Genomic DNA, 17,398 nt, shown 5'->3' on the forward strand with positions numbered 1-17,398 from the left:
TCACCAAACCAATTGTGTGTTCCAATTAATCACTGCTAGGTAGTTACAGGTATTCAAATCAACAAAATGGCAAGTGTGCCCAAATTTATGCACCTGCCTAATTTAGTTTTGATGCATATTGCACATTTTCTGTTAATCCAATAAGCCTCATTTGACTACTGAAATATTACTGTGTCCTTCAGTTATTTGATAGATCAAAATGAAATTGCTGATCCAAACACCCAATTATTTATAAATGAAAATCATGGAAATTGTCAGGGGTGCCTAAACTTTTGCATACAGCTGTATATATATATATATATATATATATATATATATATATATATATATATATATGTGTGTGTGTGTGTGTAAAATATACTCAACAACCCTCTGAGTACAAAAAAAAAAACCTCTGGCCTCTCTTTATTATTCTGCTTATATAAAATAATGCAATATATATATAATATAATTATAGTTAGTACTGTATTTACAAAACTGAAAATGGTCTACAGGCTTGTTCAGAAGAACTGAGGCAGTGATTTACTGTTCATACATCAGACGGTAAGTGTAAGCTCCTGGTGTCATGCTCACAGCTGATTCTCAGTCACTACTAAATCTGTTTGTTGTTTCCCTCCTCTTTTGGTGAATAGCAGAGTTCTGTAGGAAAAAGGAATATTCAGGAGTCAAAAAAGTGTAATGACAAAAAAGGGAGTATTATTAGAGGAAACATTTAAAGCAATAGTGTACTGTGATTTTATTTTCTCTCCTTTAATGCAATTCCAAAGATCTATTTTAACTGCTGGAGTGTTTTTTTTGTTTGTTTGTTTGTTCTTTAACAAATAGCTCCTTTACCTTTTAATTTTGTCATTTGAAATAGCTGAATTTGTCTGTTGTATCCCCACCCATGCTGAACATTTCAGTATCTAAGTACTGGTTAAAGGGATAGTAAAGTCCAAATTAAACTTTCATGATTCAGATAGGACATGTAATTTTAAACAACTTTCAAATTTGCTTTGTTCTCTTGGTATTCTTAGTTGAAAGCTAAAATTAAGTAGGCTCATATGCTAATTTCTAAACCCTTGAAGACTGCCTCTAATCTGAATGCATTTTACCGTTTTCACAGCTAGAGGGCGTTAGTTCATGTGTGTCATATAGATAATAGCATTGTGCTCATGCACGTGAAGTTATTTTAGAGTCAGCACTAATTGCCTGAAATGCAAGTCTGTCAAAAGATCTGAGATAAGGAGGCAGTCAGTAGAAGCTTAAATACAAGGTAATTACACAGGTGAAAAGTATATTTCTATAACAGTTTGGTTATACAAAACTGGGGAATGGTAAATAAAGGGATTATCTATCTTTTTAAACAATAACATTTTTGGTGTTTACTATCCCTTTAAGAAGAATTACATTCCCAGTTGGGGTGGGACACACACACACACACACACACACACACACACACACACATATATATATATATATATATATATATATATATATATATATATATATATATATATATATATATATACAGGGAGTGCAGAATTATTAGGCAAATGAGTATTTTGACCACATCATCCTCTTTATGCATGTTGTCTTACTCCAAGCTGTATAGGCTCGAAAGCCTACTACCAATTAAGCATATTAGGTGATGTGCATCTCTGTAATGAGAAGGGGTGTGGTCTAATGACATCAACACCCTATATCAGGTGTGCATAATTATTAGGCAACTTCCTTTCCTTTGGCAAAATGGGTCAAAAGAAGGACTTGACAGGCTCAGAAAAGTCAAAAATAGTGAGATATCTTGCAGAGGGATGCAGCACTCTTAAAATTGCAAAGCTTCTGAAGCGTGATCATCGAACAATCAAGCGTTTCATTCAAAATAGTCAACAGGGTCGCAAGAAGCGTGTGGAAAAACCAAGGCGCAAAATAACTGCCCATGAACTGAGAAAAGTCTAACGAGTCCGATATGACTAGAGCAGTCTCACATGAAACACTGTACTGGACTAATACTCGCGGCCATATTGGAACTTCACACGACCCTATATGAACTGTAAACTGTCACTATGCTTCTAGAAAATAGAGCGCCAATAAGGAACATAGGATTTTTCCTCACATTAGGCAGACTAATAAAAAATGATATGCCCCATGGCTAAAAAGAGAAGCACGGCAGTGCGGCGTGTCACAGTGCATACAATACTACCCATACACATCAAAAAGGAGCTCCGGTGCTGAGAGGGATACACTGGAGAGTCCTATATAAATCCCACATAATTTTAAAAAGGGGATAAGTTCCTCAAATTAGATATGGAGTGCCGAGCCCAACCAAGACTTTATCGACCTTATCTCCCATAGAAATGAGAAATCCACACGCGCACTGCCACGCTTCTCTTATTAGCCATGGGGCATATACAGTGGATATAAAAAGTCTACACACCCCTGTTAAAATGTCAGGTTTCTGTGATGTAAAAAAATGAGACAAAGATAAATCATTTCAGAACTTTTTCCACCTTTAATGTGACCTATAAACTTTACAACTCAATTGAAAAACAAACTGAAATATTTTAGGTAAAGGGAAATAAAAATAAAAAAATAAAATAATATGGTTGCATAAGTGAGAACACCCTTAAACTAATACTTTATTGAAGCACCTTTTGATTTTATTACAGCACTCAGTCTTTTTGGGTATGAGTTTTTCAGCATGGCACATCTTGACTTGGCAAGATTTGCCCACTCTTCTTTGCAAAAACTCTAAATCTATCAGAATGTGAGGGCATCTCCTGTGCACAGCCCTCTTCAGATCACCCCACAGATTTTGAATTGGATACAGGTCTGGGCTCTGGCTGGGCCATCCCAAAACTTTAATCTTCTTCTGGTGAAGCCATTCCTTTGTTGATTTGGATGTATGCTTTGGGTCGTTGTCATGCTGAAAGATGAAGTTCCTCTTCATGTTCAGCTTTCTAGCAGATGGTATTTGGAACTGTTCATTATTCCCTCTACCTTGACTAAGGCCCCAGTTCCAGCTGAAGAAAAACAGCCCCAAAGCATGATGCTGACACCACCATGCTTCACTGTGGGTATGGTGTTCTTTTGGTGATATGCAGTGTTGTTTTTGCACCAAACATATCTTTTGGAATTATGGCAAAAAAGTTCAACTTTGGTTTCATCAGACCAGAACACCTTTTGCAACATGCTTTTGGGAAACTTCAGATGTGTTTTTGCAAAATTTAGCCGGGCTTGGATGTTTTTTTTTTGTAAGAAAAGGCTTCTGTCTTGCCACTCTACCCCATAGCCCAGACATATGAAGAATACGGGCGATTGTTGTCACATGTACCACACAGCCAGTACTTGCCAGATATTCCTGCAGCTCCTTTAATGTTGCTGTAGGCCTCTTGGCAGCCTCCCAGACCAGTTTTCTTCTCATCTTTTCATCAATTTTGGAGGGACATCCAGTTCTTGGTAATGTCACTGTTGCACCATATTTTCTTCACTTGATGATGACTGTCTTCACTGTGTTCCATGGTATATCTAATGCCTTGGAAATTCTTCTGTACCCTTCTCCTGACTGATACCTTTTAACAATGAGATTCCTCTGATGCTTTAGGAACTCTCTACGGACCATGGCTTTTGCTGTAGGATGCGACTAACAAAATGTCAGGAAAGACCAACTAGAGCAGCTGAACTTTATTTGGGATTAATCAGAGGCACTTTAAATGATGACAGGTGTGTACTGACTCCTATTTAACATGATTTTGAATGTGATTGCTTAATTCTGAACACAGCTACATCCCCAGTTATAAAAGGGTGTTCACACTTATGCAACCATATTATTTTAGTTTTTTATTTTTATTTCCCTTTACCTAAAAGATTTCAGTTTGTTTTTCAATCAAGTTGTACAGTTTATAGGTCACATTATTAAAGGTGGAAAAAGTTCTGAAATGATTTATCTTTGTCTCATTTTTTTACATCACAGAAACCTGACATTTTAACAGGGGTGTGTAGACTTTTTATATCCACTGTAATTTTTTATTAGTCTGCCTAATGTGAGGGAAAATCTTATGTTCCTTATTGGCGCTCAATTTTCTAGAAGCATAGTGACAGTTTGCAGTTCATATAGGGTCGTGTGAAGTTCCATATGGCCGCGAGTATTAGTCCGGTACAGTGTTTCATGTGAGACTACTCTAGTCATATCGGACTTGTTAGTCGCCGGTAACAAAATCTCATAAAGATCTTTGTAAAACAATCCGTAGGTCGCTTAGTGACAGTGCAAGTCAGTCCCAACACACATATGGTACAACCAGAAAGCCTGCCTCTGGCTTCAGAAAGAGAGCACCTCCGCTTCAGATAGGCATCATGCATCTAAATCAGAAGCGTGGGAGTGTGCTCTGTTCTCACTGTGAACTGGGCAATAAAGTTTTTAATTAGTAATAAAAAAAAACAGCACCCATGGTGGGGTTCTAAAAATGAATTTTAATAAAAATGTGGGCAATGGTAGTTGCTCACTCTATGCAGTGATATAAAGTATGTACATTTAAGTTGGCATTATTTAGAAAGGATTAAGGAAATTGACAGCACCTTCCTACAGCACTGAAAGGGACATGAAACCCAAATGTTATCTTTCATGATTCAGATAGAGCATACAATTTAAACAATTTTCCAATTTACTTCTATTATCTAATTTGCTTCCTTCTCTTGGTGCCCTTTGTTGAAGAAGCTGCAATTCAAAACTGGGAGCCAGCTGAACACATCGGATGAGCCAATGACATGAGGCAGCAGGTCCTGAGCCTACCTATGTATGCTTTTCAACAAAGGATGCCAAGAAACCTAAACAAATCAGATGATAAAAGAAAATTGGAAAGTTGTTTAAAAGTGCACCCTCTATCTGAATCATGAAGGAAAATAATTAAAAGCTTCTGAAGTGCATCTGCTCTGCTTCGTCAGATATTATAAATGTTTGAAGGTAAAACCTTAAAAACAAAAAAATGGTGTAATGTTTACTGTCCCTTTAATTGTGTTATATTGTCCTTAAAGGACATTAAACCCACATTTTTTCTTTCATGATTCAGATAGAGCATGCAATTTTAAGCAACTTTCTAATTTACTCCTATTATCATTTCTTCGTTATCTTGCTATCTTTATTTGAAAAAGCAGGAATCTAAGCTTCAGCACCCTGGATAGTGCTTGCTGATTGGTGGCTACATTTAGCCACCAATCAGCAAGCGGAACCCAGGTCTGAACCAAAAATGGGCAGGCTTCTAAGCTTACATTCTTGCTTTTCAAATAAACATAGCAAGAGAATGAAGAAAAATTGATAATAGGAGTAAATTAGAAAGTTACTTAAAATTGCATGCTCTATCTGAATCATGAAATAAAAAAAATTGGGTTTAGTATCCCTTTAAATATCAGAAATAGAGAAGTCTGCAACTCTGCAATGGAAGGATTGTCTATCCTTTCATTATATAGTGTGAAAATAAAAGTAATGACCTGAGTAATAACACAAAAATCATTATAAATAAGCTGCATAAAGGCCCAACAACTGCACAAGCTATTTTGATGAGGATTGCACGATTGGATAAAATAAAAAATTACTACCGATATTTAATCTTTTCTGTTTTTACTAAGAATTCATTTCATGTCAAGCACAGATTTTCTATTCTTTAAACAACCTCTAACATCTGTTCACATATAAAATTAACTAAAGGGACATGAAAGTCTAAATTAAACTTTTATGATTCAAATACAATTAAAAAAAATCAAACTGACTTCCATTACTTTGTTCAATTTGTATCCTTTTTTTAGAGCATATGTATTCTAGACGAGATACCATGAATGTGTCTTGAGCTCTATATCGAAGCAGTGATTGCAGTTATATATTGTTGCTTAGACTGCTGCCATCTAATGTTTAAAACGTGTATAACATTGTTAAAAATGTTGCAAACACTGCTTGCTTTGATGAAAGTGATATTTGTGCTCCACTGCGTAATACTAGCACACGATAATGTGTGCTGGTATTACAAGTTTTCAGCAATGCGAATGCGACCTCGTGGTCGCATCGCTGGGAAGCATTGCGCTCATGAGAGCGTGCTTCCATAGGCTCCAATGGGAGCCTTGTTCTGATGCGTCAGATCTTCAGCACCAGCGAAGGGGGTAAGTCGCGCAGCGATGGCAGCAAATATAAATATATATTTATGTGATTATATACATATATATCTATGTGTTAATATGTGTATATACACATATTAACACATAAATATATAGTAATATACATATATATTTACCCATAGACTGCAATGTAAAGGCACTTGTCAGTGTCTTTTTTTTTTCTAACACCCAACTACCACCAAGTTTAACCCCAAAATACTGCCTACTGCAGTAAATTTATTAAAAAATAAAGATGATGCCATCTTTATGTTTTAATAAACTACACTAGACAGTATTTTGGGGCCATTTGGGGCATATTTATAAAATTAACCAGAGATCTGACCTCTGATTAATTTTATAATCGCTAATTGCTACCGCAAGCTCGCAGTAGCAATAACCAGTCACTTATAATCGCTGATTAATTATCGCCCATGTTTGCGCATGCGCGATAATTTAGCGCTCCACTTGAAATTTAGCCCTTACTGTTTTGGGGTTTTGCAGTCAGAACTTTATTTTATTAGCCAATTTTCTTCATTTCTGACATTAACAGTAACTACTGCAGTACTAAAAAAAATCCCCTAAGCCAATGACAAACCCCCAAAAATGTTCACTACCCTTGTCAATGTACCACCGAAAATATCTGCACAAATTATTCATTCCAGAAATTTCCCTTTAAAAGGTTGATATGCGGCATATCTTATATGAGGAAAATAAGCTTACTACTTAAAGGGATATAAAACAGTCTGTTTTATTGTTGTAATAAAAACACACTAAGTAGTGGGTTAAAATTAATAGAAATCATCACAATATGAATTATTTATCATTTTAAAATAATTTTACCTTTCATTTCTTTTCTTTTTTTTTATTATTATTAAATTTGTGCAGGGTACATATACTCCTGTTATAGCCCCACAAGGGGGCTGCGGATTCTACAGCAAGGCATATATAGCTATATATATTTATATAGTCATACATCTTCTAGAGTAACTTGAGCAGGCTTACTGTTCAGTGAATGTCAGTTTATTAAACATGCTCAGAGGCAGAATCCAACTTAAGTTCTCAGCATGTCAGCTTCTTTATGTAACTAGTGGACACACTGAGAATTTCTAAGTGCTCATTTTGCAAGAAAACAAGTGAGTTTTTTGCTGTTTTTTAACACAATCTGTTTTTTAAATTTACTTTGATTTAACATATATTACAGATAGTTGATTGCTCACCAGATAGTAGCATGTGGCCAGTAACAATGCTTTTATTGTCACATCCAGGTCCAGTGGGAATGAGACTATGAATGTTTCATTTTCATTTCTGATCATTCCAACAACGTGCTGCTCATCTCTGGATTTAATCTAGAAGTGAAAGATCTATGTGTGTTATGGTCAATATGTCATTATGCTGAAAGAGAAAAAACTCATTGCTATATTTTTACCTCAAAGCTGACATTCCCAAAGATACTGGTCTGCATTCCTGGACCAAGAACATGCAGGACGACCTCCTGATTGATATTCTTCACTAACATGTGTGTGGCAAATGTGTTCCACATCCAGCCGATATACCCTATACAGTTTCCAGGGGAAGCATTAACTTCCATCTATCAGCAGATAGAATGAAAAAGATTTTTATATGTGCTTGGAATATTAGATCTATAATTTTGTTATAATGAGGAAAACACCAGAATCTTTTCACAGCCTTAAAATGGAGTACATTTGTCAGAAAGATGTAATATTTTTATAACACAAAATGGATACTACCTTTTTATGGAAAACATTTATAGATTAAGAAATAATCTAGTTACAGTTACAGGGCATAAAAGTCAAAGTTTTTTTTTTTGTTTGTCTTTTTTACACACAGACAAAAACATCTTCATCACACTTCAACTTAAGAGAAACATTGTCCATACTCCACATCAGTTTAAAGGGACAGTATATAGTACAATTGATTTTCCCTTAATGTATTCTCATTGACTTGTTATACCAACTACAAAGTATAAAATGTATGAGAAATTGCATTTTCAGGTTTATTTGTGGCTATAAAATAGCTGCTTTTGTCCTTTGAAACCACATCCTATTGAATGGGTTGACCTTGCAGGTAAAATGAGATCTCATTATGTTATCACTTTGTGTACACACATTTGCTTCTATATATTGTGTCTGTTTGTAAACCAAACCTCAATACTTAGAAAGAACAATGGAAAATTATAATGTTATTAGTTATCTCTTCTACCCCCCCACCAGGAGTGTAATTTCTTCTGCTGGTTGTGTTTACATTGCCTGTCAATAGCCTGGACTTTAGTCCAAAAACTTTCAGTATAGGTGGGGATACCACAGGCAAAATCAGTTATTTAAAATGCCGAAATATGGGTAAATAAGCTACTTGTAAACAATTCAACACACTCCAGCAGGTAAAATAGATCATTTGGAACAAATTAAAGGGGAGAACATTTTTGGGTAAACTGTCCCTTTAAATACCTCAAAATATTAAAATAAATTGTTTAATTGTATCTAGTAAAACATGTACATATAAATGAAAAACATCCTGGATCCAATTGAAAAAATAAAAAAGTTTTTATTGCAAAATGTTTAAAATCCAATCACAGGAACAGGGGTAAAGGTCTTACGCGTTTCGGCAAAGTACCGTAATTATAGACCTTACATCACACTGGTCAATACATTTTAAAAAGGAAGCCCCAACAAGCTATTGGTTGGTGCTAAGTGAACAAACACCCCCTCGTATTACTTGTTTGTAGGAATGAACCTGTTAGTGGCTGGGGACTTTAACGTGGTTTTTAAGGCTAATATTGATAGGTTACAACCTACAGTTGTAATAAGGAATAAGACATTTAAACAAGACACCATGGGGCCTATTTATCAAGCTCCGTAAGGAGCTTGTGGGTCCATGTTTCTGGCGAGTCTTCAGACTCGCCAGAAACAGCAGTTATGAAGCAGCGGTCACAAAGACCGCTGCTCCATAACCCTGGACAGGAATCGCCGTAATTCAACCTGATCGAGTACGATCGGGTTGATTGACACCCCCTGCTGGCGGCCCATTGGCCGCGAGTCTGCAGGGTGCGGCGTTGCACCAGCAACTCTTGTGAGCTGCTGGTGCAATGCTGAATACGGAGAGCGTATTGCTCTCCGCATTCAGCGAGGTCTTGCGGACCTGATCCGCACTGTCGGATCAGGTCCGCAAGACCTTTAGTAAATAGGCCTCCAAGACTTCTAAATAAGTTTTGTAATTGTCTTAAAATTAGATATATCTGGAGCATTTTAAATCCAACCACAAAAGCTTTTACCTGAGTCGAAAAAGTATGTTTTGTTCTAAAAGACTGATTAGTTTCTAGTAAAAAAAATGGTTAATCTGAATCCTAAACAAGAAATTGGTGATATTCTTCTATCTGATTATGCTATCATATTTTTATATTTGTTTCAAAAAGTCCAGCAAAATGTTGGGTCAGAGAGATTTAATCTTTCTTTATTGTTTTTCTAGCATAAGCCTAGATTTAGAGTTTGGCGTTAACCGTCAAAACCAGCGTTAGGGGCTCCTAACGCTGGTTTTTACCGCCCGCTGGTATTTAGAGTCAGTCAGGAAAGGGTCTAACGCTCACTTTGCAGCCGCGACTTTTCCATACCGCAGATCCCCCTATGCCATTTGCGTATCCTATCTTTTCAATGGGATCTTTCTAATGCCGCTATTTAGAGTCGTGGCTGAAGTGAGCGTTAGAAATCTAACGACAAAACTTCAGCCGCAGAAAAAAGTCAGGAGTTAAGAGCTTTTTGGGCTAACGCCGGTTCATAAAGCTCTTAACTACTGTGCTCTAAAGTACACTAACACCCATAAACTACCTATGTACCCCTAAACCGAGGCCCCCCCACATCGCCGCCACTCTATTAATTTTTTAACCCTAATCTGCCGACCGCACACTGCCGCCACCTACATTATCCCTGTGTACCCCTAATCTGCTGCCCCTAACACCGCCGACCCCTATATTATATTTATTAACCCCTAATCTGCCGCCCCCAATGTCGCCACTACCTACCTACAATTATTAACCCCTAATCTGCCGACCGGACCTCACCGCTACTCTAATAAATGTATTAACCCCTAAAGCTAAGTCTAACCCTAACCCTAACACCCCCCTAAATTAAATATAATTTTAATCTAACAAAATAAATTAACTCTTATTAAATAAATTATTCCTATTTAAAGCTAAATACTTACCTGTAAAATAAATCCTAATATAGCTACAATATAAATTATAATTATATTGTAGCTATTTTAGGATTAATATTTATTTTACAGGCAACTTTGTATTTATTTTAACCAGGTACAATAGCTATTAAATAGTTAATAACTATTTAATAGTTACCTAGTTAAAATAATAACAAAATTACCTGTAAAATAAATCCTAACCTAAGTTACAATTAAACCTAACACTACACTATCAATAAATTAATTAAATACAATACCTACAAATAAATACAATTAAATAAACTAACTAAAGTACAAAAAATAAAAAAGAACTAAGTTACAAAAAAAAAAATATTTACAAACATTAGAAAAATATTACAACAATTTTCAGCTAATTACACCTACTCTAAGCCCCCTAATAAAATAACAAAGCCCCACAAAATAAAAAAATGCCCTACCCTATTCTAAAATTAAAATAGAAAAGCTCTTTTAACTTACCAGCCCTTAAAAGGGCCTTTTGCGGGGCATGCCCCAAAGAATTCAGCTCTTTTGCCTGGAAAAAAAACATACAATACCCCCCCCAACATTACAACCCACCACCCACATACCCCTAATCTAACCCAAACCCCCCTTAAATAAACCTAACACTAAGCCCCTGAAGATCTTCCTACCTTATCTTCACCACGCCGGGTATCACCGATCCGTCCAGGCTCCGATGTCTTGATCCAAGCCCAAGCGGGGGCTGAAGACGTCCATCCTCCGGCTGAAGTCTTGATCCAAGCGGCGGCTGAAGAAGTCCATCTTCGGGCAGAAGTCTTCATCCTATCCGGGCAGAAGAGGAGATCCGGACCGGTAGACATCTTCATCCAATCCGCATCTTCTATCTTCTTCCATCCGATGACGAGCAGCTCCATCTTCAAGACCTCCGGCGCGGATCCATCCTCTTCTTCCGACGTCCTAAAACAGAATGAAGGTTCCTTTAAAGGACGTCATCCAAGATGGCGTCCCTCGAATTCCGATTGGCTGATAGGATTCTATCAGCCAATCAGAATTAAGGTAGGAAAATTCTGATTGGCTGATGGAATCAGCCAATCAGATTCAAGTTCAATCCGATTGGCTGATCCAATCAGCCAATCAGATTGAGCTTGCATTCTATTGGCTGATCGGAACAGTATGTGGGTGGTGGGTTGTAATGTTGGGGGGGGGGGGTATTGTATGTTTTTTTTCCAGGCAAAAGAGATGAATTCTTTGGGGCATGCCCCGCAAAAGGCCCTTTTAAGGGCTGGTAAGGTGAAAGAGCTTTTCTATTTTAATTTTAGAATAGGGTAGGGCATTTTTTTATTTTGGGGGGCTTTGTTATTTTATTAGGGGGCTTAGAGTAGGTGTAATTAGCTTAAAATTGTTGTAATATTTTTCTAATGTTTGTAAATATTTTTTTTTTTTTTGTAACTTAGTTCTTTTTTATTTTTTGTACTTTAGTTAGTTTATTTAATTGTATTTATTTGTAGGTATTGTATTTAATTAATTTATTGATAGTGTAGGATTTATTTTACAGGTAATTTTGTAATTATTTTAACTAGGTAACTATTAAATAGTTATTAACTATTTAATAGCTATTGTACCTGGTTAAAATAAATACAAAGTTGCCTCTAAAATAAATATTAATCCTAAAATAGCTACAATATAATTATAATTTATATTGTAGCTATATTAGGATTTATTTTACAGGTAAGTATTTAGCTTTAAATAGGAATAATTTATTTAATAAGAGTTAATTTATTTTGTTAGATTAAAATTATATTTAATTTAGGGGGGTGTTAGGGTTAGGGTTAGACTTAGCTTTAGGGGTTAATACATTTATTAGAGTAGCGGTGAGGTCCGGTCGGCAGATTAGGGGTTAATAATTGTAGGTAGGTAGCGGTGACGTTGGGGCGGCAGATTAGGGGTTAATAAATATAATATAGGGGTCGGCGGTGTTAGGGGCAGCAGATTAGGGGTACACAGGGATAACGTAGGTTGCGGCGGTGTACGGAGCGGCAGATTAGGGGTTAAAAAAAATATGCAGGGGTCAGCGATAGCGGGGGCGGCAGATTAGGGGTTAATAAGTGTAAGGTTAGGGGTGTTTAGACTCGGGGTACATGTTAGGGTGTTAGGTGCAGACTTAGGAAGTGTTTCCCCATAGGAAACAATGGGGCTGCGTTAGGAGCTGAACGCTGCTTTTTTGCAGGTGTTAGGTTTTTTTTCAGCTCAAACTGCCCCATTGTTTCCTATGGGGGAATCGTGCACGAGCACGTTTTTGAAGCTGGCCGCGTCCGTAAGCACCGCTGGTATTTAGAGTTGCAGTGGCGGTAAATTATGCTCTACGCTCCCTTTTTGGAGCCTAACGCAGTCCTTCTGTGAACTCTAAATACCAGCGGTATTTAAAAGGTGCGGGGGAAAAAAAGCCAGCGTTAGCTACGCGGGTTGTTACCGACAAAACTCTAAATCTAGCCGATAAATTTTAAAAAAATGGGATAACTCCAAAATGGAAAGAATTTAAGGCTGTTATTATTTCATATATCAATAAAAACAAAATTGTTTGGCAGACAGCCAAGGCAGTTGTGCGTGGTGAAATAAAAGCTTATCTGAGCAAATGGAAGAATTATACCAATAACAGCGAAACAAAATTATACGATGCATAAAAAAAGATATAATAGAATTGGAATAGATATATAAGAGCTAAAACAGAATTGGAAATATTTAATAATCAAAGAACTGCTGTAAGGTATCTTAAGTTGCGGGCGCAGTAATATAGGTACAGAGATAAAATACGGAAATGTTTATCTAGATTCGTAAAGGTAAGGAAAAGCTGTAATATTTTGGCTATTAAAAAAAGAGAATTATGACTGACTACTTTTGACGATATTAAATTGGAATTTTTTCTAAAAGGTTATATTCTGATGAAGAGATATAATCAGAAAATAACGAGAAGTTTTGGGAAAATATTAATTTACCATACCAACTATTATGCTACATATATAAATGTACCAATTTCTGAAGTAGAAGTTAGGCAGGCTATTAAGATGGCACTGCTTAATAACCCATCAGGTCCTGCTTTCCTCCATTACAAGTTTTATAAACTACTAAACCTTGAGATTGTCCCAATTCGTACAGCTCTTTTTAAAGAATATTTTTTTCATGGCAAACAACCTTCAGCTAATGTTTTTAACTCTATGGGCTCCATATACGAAGCAGTAAGAGCTGCTCCGGAGCCCTTGCGGGGCAGGTTCGCATATGCGAGCAAGCAGTAAGAAGCAGACCACCTCTGAGGTGACAAGGGAAAATCACAGAGAGCTCTCTCTCACGAATGAAGGGACGGGAATTACACACTGCGGTGAGTGTGTAATAATACATACGGGCCAGTGGATCAACAGATCCTCTGCCCATATGGAGCGAAGGTGGACGGACAACTTTGCAAGTTGAGAAGCTGTCCGCCCGCCTGTTAGTACATGGAGCCCAAATATTCTGTTAATTCTTAAAAAAGGAAGGGACCCTTAACTTATGGATTCTTATAGACCAATATCAGTATTGAACTACGATTATAAATTATTAACTAGTATATTGGCAAAAAGACTTAAGATGGTTCTTGGTGATCATAAATAATAGAAACCCCTTTTCTGATATCAAAAAGGTACTTTTACACCTAGATTTTTATTTGAATACATTTTTTTTTTTATTTTTTTTAAAAAAGATCTTGCGATTTTATCAATAGATGCAGAAAACTATTTCAATGCTATTACAAGGGAAATTCTATTTACCTCTCTTGATAAATTTGGCTTTAAAAAACAGTTTAATGATTGTATTAAAACTCTACATGCAGGTGCAACTTCTTCTTCTTTACTAATCAATGTCCAAGTATCTTCTAAAATATCTTTAGCGAGAGGTATATGATAAGGCTGTCCGCTCTCTCCTTTATTATTTGATATGGCGATAGAACCTTTTATCAATTTAGAAATAAATTAGAGGAAATATTTATTGGTCATGAAAAAAAAAAATCAAGCTTCTATTGTATCCCGACAATTTACTTCCCTTCTTTAGAAAGTCTAAGAAATAAATCCCTATTATACTGGAATCACTACGTTTATCTCTTTTAAAGGATTTAAAGTAAATACTGCAAAAGCAGAAATCTTTGGATATTTAAAAATGAGAGTCTGAAACATAATATTCCTTTTAAGGAGTCATGTAGTTATATTACATATTCAGGTATAAAAAATGATGTGAACCCTAGTTCAGAAAAGTCACTGGTATAGAATTAATTATCCTACTATGTTTCTGAGATTAGAACAAGAGTTGAATAATTGGTCTCACCTTCCACCCTCTTAAAAAAAACTTAATCTAGTTAAAATGTTGTTTAAAAAAAGTTTACACTTAATGCAGAATTAACCTTTGTTTATTAAGAAAAAAAGAACTTAATTATTGAAATAGAAATGTTAGAAGATTTTGTGGGGTAAGGGCAAACCTTGTATAGCACTAGATAAAATACTCCAATTAAGAGGCTTTGGGGGTTTTGCATTTCCATCTTTTAAAATATATAATTTAGTATGTTTGGGCAAGATTACAATTGATTGGATAATGGAGGGGAATCATGCCTTTCTCATTGAAATTGAAAAAATATGATTTCCTCTTATTCCCTAAAGACATTGTTACATTGTCCAATTAGAGACATACCATTGGAAATGAAGAAATGATCGTTCTTTTGTAATGTAATTAAAGTTTGGCAAAATACTCTATATCCATAATATTACCAATGAATCAACATTTTTCCAATTTTATACCAATTGTTGGAAACCCACTATTCACACCAGGTTGAAATAATATTTTATTTAAAAAATGGTCCAAAAAAGGATTGGAATATATATATATATATATATGCCAATTTAAAAGGACACTCAAGTCAAAATAAACTTTTATGATTAAGATAGAGCACGCAGTTTTAAGATACTTTCCTTTTTACGTCCATTATCAAATTTTGCACAGTCTTTTTATATGCACACTTTCTGGGAAACAAGATACTACTAAGCATGTGCACAAGCTCACAGGGTAAACTATACTAGTCTGTGATTGGCTAATATCTGTCATATGATACAGAGAGGAGAGAAATACATTTGTCAGAAAAAGATCTACTGCTTATTTGAAATTCAGAGTAGGTGTTAAATCATTGTCATTATTATGCACTTGATAATTATGCAATTCTTCTGTATTGAGTGGTCCTTTAACAAAGAACATTCTAGGAGAGTTTTACCCTTTGAAAGGCTAAAACAAGAATTTAATGTATCAAATTTGTCATTGGTTCTATGATATGACTTAAGATTTTGATTTTATTTGGGAGCATACTGGAACGAAAGAGAGCCTTTGTCTCTATAAAGCAGGTAAGTACGCCGTTAGTTATTGGAATGAGACAATTTTTTTACAAGGGGTTGCAATAAAATGGCAACAAGATCTTGGCAATATTGACTCTAATATGATAATATAATCTAATATAATAAGCTAAGGAGCCTGCCCATTTTTGGTTCAACACCTGGGTTGTACTTGCTGATTGGTGGCTAAATGTAGACACCAATTAGCAAGCACTATGCAGGGTGCTGAATAAAAAATGGGCCAGCTTCTTAGCTTAGATTCCTGCTTTTTCAAATTAAGATAGCAAGAGAATGAAGAAAAATTGATAATAGGAGTAAATTAGAAACATTTAAAATTGCCTGCTCTATCTAAATCATGAAAGAAAAAAATAGGGTTTGGTATCCCTTTAAACTACAGATAAAAATTTGTGTTTTGAATATCATTCTTGGAGATGCATTTATCCATTGTATTTCTACATATCTTTTTCTTCAAATCTATTGTACTTATTGTCTTGTGACATTGGTGCAATTATTTTTCTTCTCTGTTTTCCACAATAAAAAAACAAACAAAAGACAAATGAAGTAATTCACAAGATTCAAGAGGCTGTTTTAGGGGTATGCCGTCTGAATAACAATGCTAACATTTTTGACCAAATACAGTCAAGTCCAAAAAAAACTTTCCATTTTACTTTTATCACCAATTTTTCTTTGTTCTCTTGGTATTCTTAGTTGAAAGCTAAACCTAGGAGGTTCATATGCTTATTTCTTAGACCTCGAAGGCCGCCTCTAATCTAAATGCATTTTGAAAGTTTTTCACCACTAGAGGGCGTTAAATTCATGCGTTTCATATAGATAATATTGAGCTCATGTACATGAATTTACAGAGGAGTGAGCACTGATTGGCTAAAATGCACATCTGTCAAAAGAACTGAAATAAGGGGCAGTCTGCAGAGGTTTAGATACAAGGTAATTACAGAGGTAAAAACTTAAAATTATGCTTACCTGAAATTTTCTTTTCTTCAGATGGAAAGAGTCCACAGCTGCATTCACTTCTTTAGGGAAATTAGAACCTGGCCACCAGGAGGAGGCAAAGACACCACAGCCAAAGGCTTAAATACTCCTTCCACTTCCCTCATCCCCCAGTCATTCTGCCGAGGCACAAGGAACAGTAGAAGAAATATCAGGGTAAAAAGGTGCCAGAAGAACAAAAATAACAGACGCCCCACAGAAAAAATCTGGGCGGGGAGCTGTGGACTCTTTCCATCTGAAGAAAAGAAAATTATCAGGTAAGCATAATTTAAGCTTTTCTTCATAAATGGAAAGAGTCCACAGCTGCATTTATTACTTTTGGGAAAACAATACCCAAGCTATAGAGGACACTGAATGCAAAAACAGGAGGGTACAAGAGGCGACCCATTCTGAGGGCACCAGGCCTGAAAACACCTACCCAACAAAATCCCGCTTTGTCCGAAGCGAGAACAGCTTTGAAAAAAGGAAAAGGCCCAAGGACACTGACCCGCAGATAGTCCACAGCCTTTCTAGAGACTGCAGGAACTAGACTCGACTGAGTCAACAGCCTCCAAGAGACACTGTCCCCAGCAGTCGGTCTCCAAACAACACACCCCTTACTAAAGAAAGGGAACAAACTACAGTTTTCTTCCACAAAGAAGAAAAGGAACGGAGAAAACATGATTGTACTTGTAAAGCGCGGCTAATCC

The 17,398-nt window shown here is 36.0% G+C and overlaps 1 protein-coding gene across 1 annotated transcript in view; it reads right to left on the reverse strand.

Annotated features, from left to right (window-relative positions):
• Positions 1-381: 381 nt before the first annotated feature.
• LOC128663864 (phospholipid scramblase 3) overlaps positions 382-17,398 on the reverse strand; it is a 35,293-nt gene continuing 18,276 nt past the window's right edge. Inside the window, exons 6-8 of the mRNA XM_053718413.1 lie at positions 7,547-7,708; positions 7,338-7,466; positions 382-639 (exon numbers count right to left, since the gene is read on the reverse strand). Of these exons, the coding sequence (XP_053574388.1) occupies positions 583-639; positions 7,338-7,466; positions 7,547-7,708 (348 nt within the window). The 3' untranslated portion in view covers positions 382-582. The remainder of the gene's footprint in view (positions 640-7,337; positions 7,467-7,546; positions 7,709-17,398) is intronic.

Source organism: Bombina bombina, chromosome 6 (assembly GCF_027579735.1).
Source record: "Bombina bombina isolate aBomBom1 chromosome 6, aBomBom1.pri, whole genome shotgun sequence".
NCBI lineage: Eukaryota > Metazoa > Chordata > Amphibia > Anura > Bombinatoridae > Bombina > Bombina bombina.